Source organism: Ostrinia nubilalis, chromosome 11 (genome assembly GCF_963855985.1).
Source record: "Ostrinia nubilalis chromosome 11, ilOstNubi1.1, whole genome shotgun sequence".
NCBI lineage: Eukaryota > Metazoa > Arthropoda > Insecta > Lepidoptera > Crambidae > Ostrinia > Ostrinia nubilalis.
In genome coordinates this window covers 11,793,513-11,808,317 of record NC_087098.1, presented here as the reverse complement: position 1 = coordinate 11,808,317, position 14,805 = coordinate 11,793,513, and the positions used below count along the sequence as shown (strand labels likewise).

Genomic DNA, 14,805 nt, shown 5'->3' with positions numbered 1-14,805 from the left:
TAGAATGTATAAAAATGTCCTTTGAAAGTATAAGTTTCATTAAATCATATTTGTTGGCTTTGTTTTATTTTCGTCATTTACCTAATTTTAGTATTAGATAATTTGTATTACCTACTAGACTTTATTTTCATAATAATAATTATGTAAACGTATGTAAAATGATTGACATTTTAATGCCTTCAAGAGATGTCTCACGTGTAAACAAAGGTTATGTTAAAAGTTTGGCGTAAGTGTAAACAATTTGATTTAAACACAAATAAGTAGTCAATGGAATAGGTCGTGACATCACATAAAATGTGGCATTATTTATTATTTGTGAGTTTGTTCGCTTTTGCAAATGCTGTTCCAGGTAAGTAATGTACAGTCGCGGAATGAAAAGGTTCGTCACCTTAGTGTCGATTTTCGCTTGCACTAGGTACTGTAAGAGTCAAACCTGCCAACATAACAGTGCAAGAAACAGTGCTGCTAACATTTAAATAAATATGACGTTTGCTAACGAATAAGGTTTTGCTTGTTTATTTTTCTATCCCATCAGTGCAATGCAATGATGACATTGACCAATTGACAATAGTTTTTTTTATTTTATAAGAAATAATAATGGCAGGTTGAACTTTACTGACGAACAGTTAAAGATTATTTTCTCTAACTCGAGATTATTCTGTAACATAGTTTCAAAAGGTATTAATGTGCTCGCGATTCGTTGAAGGAATCAATTTGAAAACTGACGAACCTTTTCATTCCGTGACTGTACATAATAATTTATAGTATTTTATAGAGTACTTATCAGCTATGGCTCTTAGGTTTTATATACAACTAGCGGCCGCCCGCGACTTCGTACGCGTGGACCTCGTTTTACTCCATTAGGGGTGGAGTTTCGTAAAATCCGCTCTTAGCATCTATAGCGCATACATTTTAAATTTCAACTCTCTTACTTTAAACACATAGGACTTTCATAATATAAACTTCCAACCCTTCTTTTATCTCCTTAGCCCCTGTAGTTGATTTCTAATGATACATTTTCAGTATATGTACCACCACCACCACCACCATTTCAGCCATAGGACGTCCACTGCTGAACATAGGCGTCCCCCAATGCTTTCCATGTTGATAGATTGGAAGCGGCCTGCGTCCAGCGCTTCCCTGCTACCTTTACGATGTCGTCGGTCCACCTTGTAGGTGGAAGTCTCACGCTACGTTTTCCGGAACGCGGCCTCCATTCCAGAACCATTCTGTCCCATCGGCCATCAGTTCTGCGTACTATGTGCCCTGCCCATTGCCACTTCAGCTTGCTAATCCGTCGGGCTATGTCAGCGACTTTGGTTCGTTTAGCATAGCCCTCTCCATAGCACGCTTTGCAACTGAGCTTCTGTATAAGGCCTATAGTGAGAGGCCACGTTTCCGAGCCATAAGTTATCACTGGTAACACACATTGGTTATACACTCTAATCTTCAGGCATTGAGGTATTTTGGACGAAAAGATGTTGCATAGTTTCTCGAACGCTGCCCAGCCGAGTTGGATTCGACGATTGACCTCCTTCTCGAAATTGGACCTACCTAGCTGTATCGTTTGTCCGAGGTAGACATACCTACTTGTCGACAATCTCGAGAATTGAGCTCCCAACTGAAACTGGGTAGGGCGCAACATGGACATTCGACATAAGCTTCGTTTTGTCCATGTTCATCCTCAGGCCAAAATCGATTAAGGTCTTCGAGCATTGTTCCAAGATCTTCCAACGATTCTGCCATGACCACAATATCGTCGGCAAACCGATGTGTACACAGTACCACAGTGTACCGAACAGTATGTACACCTCCACAATATCTAGAGATCATAGTGAGCATACATTTTAACTTTCAAGTCTCTTACTTTAAAAACCGAGGACTGCAATACAAACTTCGAGCCCCCTTTTTAACTCCCATAAGGGTTGAATTTTGCAAAATTTCGTCTTAGTGACTACCTACGTTCTAAAAGGAGGTGTATTCCACTTTGATCACCTGGCTGATCAAAGCCTGTGTTGTGGACTTACAATGTACAGGTGGACAGCGACAATTTAGTGTCCTTTGAATTTATTCTGTGCCTTTGATCACCCACGGATACGATGTCCTGGGTGAGCCAAGTGGACTATAGTTAAATTATTATTTTAGTGTCCTTTGATCATCTACAAACAAATCACACCTCCTCTGAATAGTCACATGTCCAATTGTTGTACTACATAATAATATTTTGTTTTGTAACATTTTTGATATTTTCTAAAAACCGCAATAAACAAATTGGACATGTATGTGACAATTCAGAGGTATGATTTATTTATAGGTGATCAAAGAACACAAAAAAAATAATTTAACTGGAGTCCACTTTGATCATCTTGGTGATCAAAGCCAGGTGGAATAGACCATTAACCCCTATGAAAACTCTTTTGAGACTTGTAGTTTCTGAGACTTCGTGATGAGTCAGTGAGTCACTTAGTCATTCAATGACCTTTCTTTCTACTAAAAATTATACGTACCTATAGTAATTATCATTAAAATTAAATAAGTAAGTACCTACCAACCTAAGTACCTAATTAAAATAAAGACCCTACCAAAAAAATAACAAATTACATACAGAAAATAAAAACGAAGTAATTCTTATCCTATTTAACTAAAATCGCCCACGCGCCCATCTCATTTGTGCGCCGCTGAACCGTACCCTAATATTCATCTCGGTAGATGGCGGCACATAGTAAGAATTTGCAAGGAAGTTTGTAAAAAGTCACTAATTAACACTTTGATTTGCTCGTTTAAACACAGTGAATGATTCAAATAGGTACATACAGTGAATGGTTCAATTACATAAAATATCTTTATTTATTAAATTTTCAATATTATTTACGAACAGCGCTATTCATAGTACATGTAATATTTAGTTACTAATTTAATAATGATGTCGATAGATGGCGTTTGACAGCTTTGCCTTCATGAATATTTACGTACCTCAAAAATGTTTGTCAGGTGCAAGAAGATTTTAACCAATGACGATAGATGGCGCTTTTCCACGTCTTATGAAAATCCCAAATATTTTACGGGACCCTATTATTTTCCAAAATAAAATTTAGCCTATGTTACTCGTGAGTTATGTAGCTTTCAAATGGTGAAAGAATTTTTAAAATCGGTCCAGTAGTTTTTGAGCCTATCCATTACAACTAAACAAACAAACAAACAAACAAAGTTTTCCTCTTTATAATATTATAAGTGTAGATACAGTGAATGGTTCAATTACATAAAATATCTTTATTTATTAAATTTTCAATATTATTTACGAACAGCGTTATTCATAGTACATGTAATATTTAGTTACTAATTTACTAATGATGTCGATAGATGGCGTTTGACAGCTTTGCCTTCATGAATATTTACGTACCTCAAAAATTTTTGTCAGGCGCAAGAAGATTATAACCAATGACGATAGATGGCGCTTTTCCACGTCTTATGAAAATCCCAAATATTTTACGGGACCCTATTTTTTTCCAAAATAAAATTTAGCCTATGTTACTCGTGAGTTATGTAGCTTTCGAATGGTGAAAGAATTTTTAAAATCGGTCCAGTAGTTTTTGAGCCTATCCATTACAACTAAACAAACAAACAAACAAACAAACAAACAAACAAACAAACAAACAAACAAACAAACAAACAAACAAAGTTTTCCTCTTTATAATATTAGTGTAGATAACGCTTGCACCACCAAACTTTGACCGTAACTATAACGATAACCGGTGTTTTTTGTATGGAGTTTGACAGATTTGACGTTTGTGAAAGTTAAAGTAAGATGGTGCAACTCAGCCTTAGTACCTAAGTAACTAAAAAAAAAAACATTTCTTTAATTGGGAATCGAAAGCAAAAGAATCGTGTTATACCTACAATGAATCTGAATTTTTTTTATTCAGTAACACATTGTTTGTTTTACAGCTCTTTTTTATTTAATTTTTTACGCAACTTGGAGTCTAGACTACACTGTTCATTTTGTTGATGTATTTTGTTATGGAAATGACTGTAACCTGTAGTGTACTTATTGAATAAAACAAAATAAAATAAATTATCTGTATTTCTTACTAAAGTACCTTCCTAATTAAAATGAAACTTAAAGTAGCGCTTGTATTTAAAACGAATTCGTATTAATTTTTTATTCAATTTGTATGGTTTACAAAAAAAAAACTATTGTAGTAAGTTGCTATTGTAGTAAGTTGCTTAGCAATCTTAGCATACTCAATAATCACATCATCTCCTTCGCTGACGATACCGCACTTACCTTTACAGCTGACTCCTGGTCGGACTTAGAACGGGTGGCCCAAGATGGAATCAACACAGCTTTTTCTTGGTTGACTAGTCACAAGCTCACTTTGAACACGTCTAAAACTAAAGTCGTTACCTTTTCTATTAGCTCAGCTACACAGCCGCCAACTGGACTTTGCCTAAAGGCTCATTCTTGCTCTAACTGGTCACTATCCTCTTGCGACTGTCCACAACTGTCCACAGTAGACACAATTAAATACCTGGGTATAAACATAGATAAGCACCTTAACTTTAAGAACCACATTCAACTCCTTACAGGTAGATTGCGTAAACTTATCTTTGTCTTTAAAACCCTTAGGCATGTAGCGAACCCCACAATCCTACAGAACGTTTACTATGCACTGTGTCGCTCGATACTTACGTACTGTATTTCCTGTTGGGGAGGTGTCCCGAAGTCTACTCTGAAGCCGCTTGAAGTGGCTCAACGGGCGATTCTTAAAGTAGCCACTTTTCGCCATATGCTCTTTCCGACACAAGAACTTTACCAGATATGCAAAGTTTTGACTGTGCGCCAATTATTCATACTTGATGTCATTCGTCTTCAACACAAAGTAACTCCCCATGTACAGATAGATAAACGCCGTAAGGACAAAATTTATACTGTTCCTTCAACTGCCTACTCTTTCACCAAGAGATTCTTTTTCTATCTGGGACCCTCTTTATATAATAAAATTAACGCCGAACTTCCGTTATACCAACTGACATTTTTTGAATTGAAAAAAAGCTTACGATGCTTCCTTTTAACTAAAAGTTATGATCAAACTGAAAAGTACTTTCACACGCTCACTTAACGATGCTCATACATATACACACACATACACACACACACACACACACACACACACACACACACACACACACACACACACACACACACACACACACACACACACACACACACACACACACACACACACACACACACACACACACACACACACACACACACACACACACACACACACTACAATAACAATAACAAATCCTAGTGTTCCTTTTCTGATTAAATTAATTAGGTTAATTAATAGTTAATACGTTGCCATACATCACTACCATGTCTGAGTCATAGTAATATACTATCGGTTGTTAAATTAATTCTAAATTGTGCCAATATCTGGGGTGGTGGGAGCCTGATGACCTGTACTACAGGTATGCAAATACCTATCACAGGCATCAGTCTCACACAAACAACTGTGTTTTATGAATTTGTAATGTGCTTAATAACTTGTGTCATTGTAATGTTTGTGATGAGAAATAAAGACTATTTATAATTCTTAAAAACCTATTTTAATTTTAAAAAAAACTTTATTGACTTATAAAGTACTTAGTTACACTAAACATATTGTATAACACAGTTATGGATTACAACAATCTACATAGGTACACAAACAGTAGGTATGTTGAGTGAATCCTGGTAACCAAGCTAAGATTTAACTTGTGTTATGGGTACCAAAATATATTAAAACTTTTTTTTTAATTTTACAGTTCCTTTTATAATTAAATGCAATGCAAGAGACGTGAAATGCCTGACGAATACTACTAACGTAGCTATTCCAATATTTGCTGCGGGAATCCCTGAGTACGGAGTGGAAACACTGGACCCACTATTCTTCGAGACCATAGACTCATCAAGTCTGAACATTAAACTGATAATGTATAACACCACTGTCAAAGGTCTTAGAAATTGTAAAGCGAGGACGGTACAGTAAGTATATTTTCTTTAAATAAATAAAATTCCTGCTACCTTTACTATGTTGTCGGTCCACCTTGTGGATGGACACAGGCTGCTACCAACCGGACAACATGGAAAGCATTGGTTGAGGCCTATGTTCAGCAGTGGACGTCCTATGGCTGATATGATGATGAATTACAATTTTAAGTCATTTTTTTAAAGAAGCTTTTAATGCACACACCGTATACAATAGATGAAATTAAATAAAAGCTTGTAATAAAATGAAAACTTCAATATAATATTTCATTACTGTTAATTATTAGGACATAAAATAACGGTCATTATCTTCATTCTTCTTTATAAAAAGCATCTCATAGGATCAATCCTTCTCCTCTGTAGGTACTTAGTATTATTACCTAAAGAGTTCGTTCGTTCGTATGTTTCAGCCAAATGACATCGACTGCTGGACAAAAGCCTCCCCCAAGGTTTTCCACAATGAACGGTCCTGCGCTGCCCGCATCCAGGCTCTTCCCGCGACCTTTACCAGATCGTCGGTCCACCTAGTAGGAGGCCTGCCCACGCTACGTCTTCCTACGGCTGGAAGACCTAAAAAGTATAGAAAAATAAATAATATTTAAGTTGAAGGAATTAGTGGGTAATTGTTACGGTCAATCCAAAAACCTTTTAAGTCATGGCAACAAAATTTTTTTTGAGGCGATAGAGTAGGTTATTAGGTAGGTATATAGGTATTATTAACACAAAAATGGTAATTATCCATTGTAATTGCAATTACCATAATTATGCTAAATAATATTTAATTTGAACCTAGAACTGATACAAAAAAATATTAATGGTTTTCATTTTCAGGCGCGACGTCGTTAATTCAAAATTATTCATCAAAATTGAATGTAATGTAACTTTAAATGGCCTTTATGTAATGTCAGGTCGACTGCTGCTAATACCAATTGAAGGCAAAGGAAAGAATCACGCGGATATTAGTGAGTTATTTTTCAATGTTATTTTATTTTAGTAAGTTAGTCAGTCGCACTAGGTATGCAACTGTTCTGTTTTGTAAAGTTTTATAGTATTCATTAAATTAAAGGCCACGTACCTGGGATTAGATTTCTTTTTTTTTACCTAGGTAGGTACAAAGGCTCTAGGTACAATTAAAATTTGTAACTGTGTACCTACTGAGGTGGTCTTAAATACAGTGTGAGTCACGTTAAAGTGTACATATGAAAATAGATGAAACTAGACCTATTTTTATCGACAAAAAAGAGGTCAAAAAATTTTTGAGATTTTTTTTTAATTTTTTATAAAAAATTTTTTCTTCCAATTACTTATTGTAAAGAAAACGTAATAACTTTTAAACTAAGCGGTATATCCTGATAAAATAAAAACAATAATAATGCTAAATAACAGGCGATATTAAAAAAATACATAAAATACACAAAAAATGCCAATTATCCTGTTTTCGCCTCCGAGATTTATTTTACCGTGTAGTACCCCTGTACGACAAGCCAATCCGCACACAATATTCAGCGTAGTAGTAGTAAAAAACAAAAGAGCGGGCAACCCCACCCCTACCACGCTGTGGGCTCGGTGTCCGAGCGGTCTCATTCCTTTGTGCGCACGCGCAACGACCGCACGCAGTATAAGAAAAATGCTTAAGTGACGTCACCAGGACGTTTTTACCGACAAAAAACGTAATTATTTTAAGTTGTGCAGTGTAGTGACGAGAATTAGACCCAACACAAGGTTGGTTGTAACAACTATTTTGTGCAAGTGCTCGTACATTTTTATTATAAGCGTTGTGACACGACGCGTAACTTTGACCCATTTTTAGCTCCAAGTTAACGCGCGATGTTAACCAGTAGCCATTTTTTGCTCCGAGGTAATGCGAGATGTTACCCAGTAGCCATTCTTTTGCTCCGAGGTAATGCGAGATGTTACCCAGTAGCCATTTTTTTCTCCGAGGTAATGCGAGATGTTACCCAGTAGCCATTTTCTGCTCTAGCGAGTTAATACGAGATATTAACCAGCAACCACTTTATATTCGGTCATTTTGCGGGTCATTTTTTAACCAGTAGCGTTAATACGAGATATTAACCAGCAGCCACTTTATGTTCGGTTATTTTTTTAACCAGTAGCCGTTTTTCGCTCTAGCGAGTAAAAACGAGATATTAACTACCGAGATAGCCAGGTATTGTAAAATTATTCACTTTTACGAGTTAAGTATCTTCTTTTCGGCCATTTTTAAAAGCCGTAAAAACAGAACATAATGAGCTCATACAGAAAAATGTTGCGTTTGTACGAAACTACCCACATTAAGAGCTTGCCTTCTTGACCTTACACCTTATGAACCATCAACCGTCTTGGAGCATGATGACCGGGCGCCGCGGACGCACTCGCCCCAGTCGAGCCTCCGCCTGCTTTTATAACGACCGATGACCCTGTGGCCATACACATTGTTCAATGCTACAAAGGGTAACTGAATAATTTTGTTGTTTCGTATTTTTATACATTACACCAATCGATATTGGTCTAAATACAAAGGCTAGTAAGAAAGAAATAAGTATCAGATCAAAATTCAAAGTGCATTTATGTAGATTCATTACTTGCTATTATAAGGTCAGAATAAAAGATCCTAAATAAACCTTAGGCCGGTTTGTTGACCGAACCGAGTCGAAGTGGAAATAAATGCCTACTTTATATATGAAGTATGACAATATGTCGTTTTTTCTATGCAACGACTCATATTAACTGACATTGTGATTGTGAGTACTTATCAGTCTCACATTTTTTTGTTGGAAACTTACAAAGATCTTTTTACATTTCCGGTCGGTCGACCAATTACATCGACGGTCGACAACTATAACTCATTATAATTCTCTAAAACGGGAAAAGAGGTATTTATTTGATATGACAACTAATCCAGGCTGCTGCACTGAATATGTAATTTAAGTTTTAGCCGTTCGCATAACTGTGTGAATCGAGGCTTTATACAGAGGCCGTACCGACAAGCTACGCCCTGCTGTATGGTATGATGGGCTAAGACCTATCACCCGCCCGCGGCGCAACCACGCCGCGCAGGCGCCGTTATTTACGCCGCAGCGCCGCGCCGCCACCGCCGCATGCCCAGCGCTGCCAACGCAACGCGGGAAGCGCCATTAAAGACCGACCAGAACACCAAGGTAACCCGCGTCCCTAGACGACGCGCCATCTATGTACAGGTATGTGCTGGCCGCTTAAAATATTGTTATTTTAAATGCAATGTACCTAATATCCGGTTACAGAATTTATTGTACCGAGATACCTATTCGATTCCCGATTCGAACCCAGATGATTTTTTTCATAATCATCATAACCATGCGAGTAAACATAATTAATTATACATAACAAATAATTATACACTTCGGCGCAGAGACGTTGATATTAAGAATATTCTTAATCGCATCCGTCGACACGAGTACATTCTCAGATTACCCACTTGTTAAAAAAAAAAAAAAAATGTTCCTAGATGGTGGACTTAGATACCGTTTATATAAGGTGCTAAACAAAGTTTATGTGGTTTAAGCACTTCAAAAGGGATGATATTTTAACCGCAATTAAACTTTTAACAAAAGATTCATTTATGGTTTAAAGAAACTTATCAATATTTATGTTTATTACATAAACACAATAGCCACTGAAAAGCAAATAGAATTATGATCTTTTTTTAACGGATGTTTGTTTTGTATCTGAACAAACAGGCAACATTTTTGTTTGTCTCTTTGCGGCCTTTCTTTAGCCCTGATATTTTTACAAAGTTTATTTTTTTATTCATGACGTCTCATCAGCTTGTATCTATAAATAATAGATAAAATCTAAGAGCTTCCTTAAACTGTATCGGTACATAAGATGACGTCATTTTTTCTTGTATCGGAAAAACATTATTATGTAGGTTTGTACCTACTAATCAATGTATGATTAATGCTAATAATACTATTGATAGTCTTACAAAGTAAGGCTTCATCATCATTATTATTATTTATTTACTAAAAAAAAAAAAAAAAAAAAAAGGTCAGTTTTAACTCCATGTACTGTTTTACAATTGGTTCGTATAAATTATTTATGTATAACGTTAGAATTCTCATAAGAAGAGATGCGACATCATGAAATACATTGAATCATTTCTTAACTTGCTAAATCTTTTAGACAAGCAAAGTATCTTATTATGCGTTAAAGCGATAATAACTATGCCTTTATAAATATAACACAATAATAATTACATTGTAATCAATGTAACAGAAAATTATTGACGCATCAAAAAAGAAATCGGGCCGCTTGTTATAACAACCGGACTAGTAGACTTTGGTCAGTCAAAGAACGAATCAACCACATAAAATAAACTATGTATTATGTAGGTACCTACCAGTACTACCACTACTTGTAACCTTTAGTTTAGATTAAGGACATTTTTTAATAATACCAAAAAATAATGCGATATTATTTTACGAATCGATAACGCTGCCACAAACTCATAATAATGAATGAGTCTTTCTTCCCTTTCTATGAAGTATAAATTGAGAATTAGTATTTTGTTATTTTTTCTTAGCATGATTATAAAAATTCAATCATCACAGTCATAATACTGAAGCTGACTGAATCAAGGTGTCTTAATAAAGACACGGAGTAGGAGCTTGGTTTAATATTGTCTCAGAAAATGTTAGACGCTTTGGTTTCAGTACATGACATAAACCTATTTTTTGTTTCTTGAACTTTGTTTGATATTTAGTCATAATTCATATTTTATCGTCTGGCGTAGAGATTTCTACACGATTAACATGAATTAATTCCAATTAATTCGCCTTAGAATGGCGACCATTTTTTTTTTAGACTTTAATACGTTTAGACGCTAATACGTTTTTTTCACTAAAATAAATTAAAAAAAATAAAATATAGAATGCTGGGGCAACAGGTACATCAGTAGTACCATATTGCCCATTTAAGCTTACCTTTCCTTGGCAGTGAGTTTTGTATTTGGCAGTCGTGGATCAAACAAAACGTACCAGACTCCGCTATACACTCCGCAAATAACAAATAAATATCCTTCCTTCGAAATTTTACACTACGCTCCTAGTCTCAAACTGAGCAAAGCTATGGGTCCTAGACAACGGATATAAACATACTTAAATACCGTTTTTATACACATAAGTACAAATTATACATAGTAACACCTAGACCCATCACAGAAATTAAAATGTATCAATTCAATTTCTGCCCGGCCGGGGATCGAACCCGGGACCTCTCGGCATAGTAGTCCGTTTCGAAACCACTACACCAAATGACTGACAAATAAATATTTTTACAATGCTCAATTACATCATTGTACCTACCTTACTCTATTATCTTAGCATATTCTAAAGTCGGGTGCATCCTATAATAACATTAAATAACCACCGCTTAGCAATATCGTTAGTGAAATCATATAATTTATTGAAATATATAATTATTTAAATAAATATTATAATTTATAGGTCAGGTTTCAAGAATCAAAAGATTGCTATTAAAAGGTGCTATTAAATAGAAAGCAAACTTTTTCCTCGCAACAGTGTTACTTGGAATCCAAATTAATACTGTTTTGGAATACTGGTCAAACTGTATCCAAATAAATTAATAAGTTTTAATTAACCACATTATTTATTTATTTAATTAAAATGCAAGTGAGCCTATGTTTTACAACAATCAGAGTGTTAGCCTTGCAGTCACTGTGATCGATTCGGTGTTAACCACTACCGTCGTCAAGCTCAGTTCTGAGATGAAACTGGATAAATATAGGAAAGGAGTGTCGACACGAGGGTGTTCGGCCCACACAGCACGCGACACGCGGCAGTATTGCCTGCGGTTTGCGCCGCTGTCAACGTTGACACAATTAGCCAGTGTGCTGGATAGACAGGATGCTCTGTCAACTGTCTTGGCAACTTTTTACAATCAGTAGTCGTACTTAACAGTTAATAGAAGTACAAATAAATGTATATAATAATACTCTATAATGAACAAAATCTTGTTGAGACCGTGATACTTGTTATTGTTATGAATAAGTGATGCAATACGATTATAATACAAAAATATTGCTTTATTATGTATTTAGTACATTGACATTTACTCTCTTAACCATTTAACATGGACATTGATCCATGCTCTAAACATCTACACGGTAAAATAAATCTCGGAGGCGAAAACAGGATAATTATATGATCAAACGAACTTACCAAGTGAAGTTCGATCTGAATTATCCTGTTTTCGCCGAAGAGATTTAAGGTCCCTCCCAACCCGAAGATTTCTATATCTTCTTCCCTGGAGGTAAACGTCAATGTGATCTCTTCTCTAAATATAATGAGACCGCTCGGACACCGAGCCCACAGCGTGGTAGGGGTGGGGTTGCCCGCTCTTTTGTTTTTTACTACTACTACGCTGAATATTGTGTGCGGATTGGCTTGTCGTACAGGGGTACTACACGGTAAAATAAATCTCTTCGGCGAAAACAGGATAATTCAGATCGAACTTCACTTGGTAAGTTCGTTTGATCATATAATAAATAATAAAAAATGATACTTTTTGAAAAAAATCTGGTTTTAAATTAGTGTTTTTTTGGTTATTTGATAAATTTCTCCAAAAAATGCCCCTATAACCGGTAGTTTTTATTACTTTGTATTATTTTCTATCGTATTACCTTCGTAAAACCAAAAATCGCATGTCTCTATCCCTATCACAACGTTTGCAATGATCATTTGAACTAAGCCTCTCCGGGCGCGCCATTCAACGCTTCGTTAACAACGAAACTGAAAATGGCTCTAGATTTGTAATTTTGATACAGAAAAGTTAGATTTCTAATAAAAACAAAAGATTTCGAAGTAAAATAAGCATTTTAGTTAAAATTAAAATTGTCTCTACCTGTAGCGGAGAATAATGTTGTGGCAGGCCTTTGTTCAAACGATCATAGCAAATGTTGTGATAGGGGTAGAGACATGCAATTTTTGGTTTTTCAAAGATAATACGATAGCGAATAATACAAAGTAATAAAAACCACCTGTTATAGAGGCATTTTTTGGAGAAATTTGTCAAATAACCAAAAAAACACGAATTTAAAAACAGGTTTTTTTCAATAAGTATATTTTTTTATTATTTGTTGGCATTTTTTGTGTATTTTATGTATTTTTTTAGTATCGCCTGTTATTTAACATTATTACTGTTTTTATTTTATCAGGATATACCGCTTAGTTTATAAGTTATTACGTTTTCCTTACAATAAGTAATTGGAAGAAAAAAAATTCTATAAAAAAATTAAAAAAAATATCAAAAATTTTTTGTCGATAAAAATAGGTCTAGTTTCATCTATTTTCATATGTACACTTTAACGTGACTCACACTGTATAAATCATTTTTACTTACTTCTGCAAGTTTCTCAGTCAGGTTATTATTTATTTTGTTCTTTATTTTCAGATAGATTTGTCACTAGCTTTAATGTAACCCTGAAAGATGTACAAGGGAAAGACGGGAAGAAACACTGGTCTATCAAGGGTTGGTCGTACACCTATGAGCTGGAGGACCAGTCGCATGTCCGTTTAGAAAACTTATTCGGTGGAAATGAGGTTTTAGGTAAATATTATTCGAGTCTGCCATCGCAATTCTACAGGGTGTTGATTTCAATCCTCGCCATTGGATATGATTGCATCATAAACTAGGGTCCAAGGAACGCGGGTTCTATCCCCGCCGCCTCTTTGAGCCCTGCAATTAACGGGACTATTGATAATGTTTAAAAAAATGTGAAAGTTTGTGAGATAAATGAGCGGATGTTTGTCATTCTTTTACTTTCTTTGTATATTTTGAGACTCAGGAAAAGGACAGTTTTAGCCCCAGTTTTGAAAGGGCATCACGTGTGCAATTCTCTTTCAGCGCAGTCGGAATTTTTATGGATTACCTATCATCATTGAATTTTTAAAGTTCATAGCGACATTTTAACTTTCTAATTAAGTACATACCTAATTAAAAATATTTAACTTTTTATTATTTTTACAGCCAAAGCAGCTGAGATTGTCGTGGCAGCCAATGGGAATGGAATCATCCGGGAAATCGGATCACCAGTGATCAACACACTCATTGTTAAACTTGCAGATGCAATTCAAACCTTTTTCCATGCTGTTCCATTGGAAGATTTAATCCTGCAATAGACTTGAAATAAATATATTAATATACACACATATATTATATCTTTAAAAATATTATGCGTTATTTAGGTCGTGTGGAGCCACACCTACTTTTCACGTGAATATAAGAATATCCTCCCTATCTGGCTGGAGAATTTAAGGCATGTAACCTTGATTTGCCCTTAGGAAATTAGAGATGATGATGCTCCTATAGTGGAAACTATATGACCTGATAATGATGAAGTATGACGCAGTTTTGATAAATATTGATAGGACATTTAAGGAGTACAATCATCATCATCATCATCTCAGCCATAGGATGTCCACTGCTGAACATAGGCCTCCCCCAATGCTTTCCATGTTGCTTGGTTGATAGCGGCCTGCGTCCAGCGCCTTCCTGCTACCTGTATGATGTGTGATGTGTGAAGGAGTAGAATGTAGTTGTAATATTAGAAATCACTGTTAACATAGCATACCTTACACTTGAATATTATTTAAACAGACTAAGATATCTACTGAGAACACACTGTTTTAAACCTTGTGAACAACGTCAAGAGTGTATTTTGCTAAACTAGAAGAAGAAATCAGCTGGTGACGTTTTTTAAATCCTTCATA

At 35.5% G+C, this 14,805-nt stretch overlaps 1 protein-coding gene across 1 annotated transcript; it reads left to right on the top strand.

Moving 5' to 3' along the window:
* Positions 1-203: 203 nt before the first annotated feature.
* On the top strand, positions 204-14,234 carry LOC135076280 (juvenile hormone-binding protein-like). The gene is made up of 5 exons (XM_063970763.1): positions 204-349; positions 5,815-6,034; positions 6,869-6,999; positions 13,487-13,642; positions 14,063-14,234. The coding sequence occupies exons 1-5, from the start codon at positions 295-297 to the stop codon at positions 14,212-14,214; spliced, it is 714 nt and encodes a 237-aa protein (XP_063826833.1). The 5' UTR covers positions 204-294; the 3' UTR covers positions 14,215-14,234.
* The last annotated feature ends 571 nt before the right edge of the window (positions 14,235-14,805 follow it).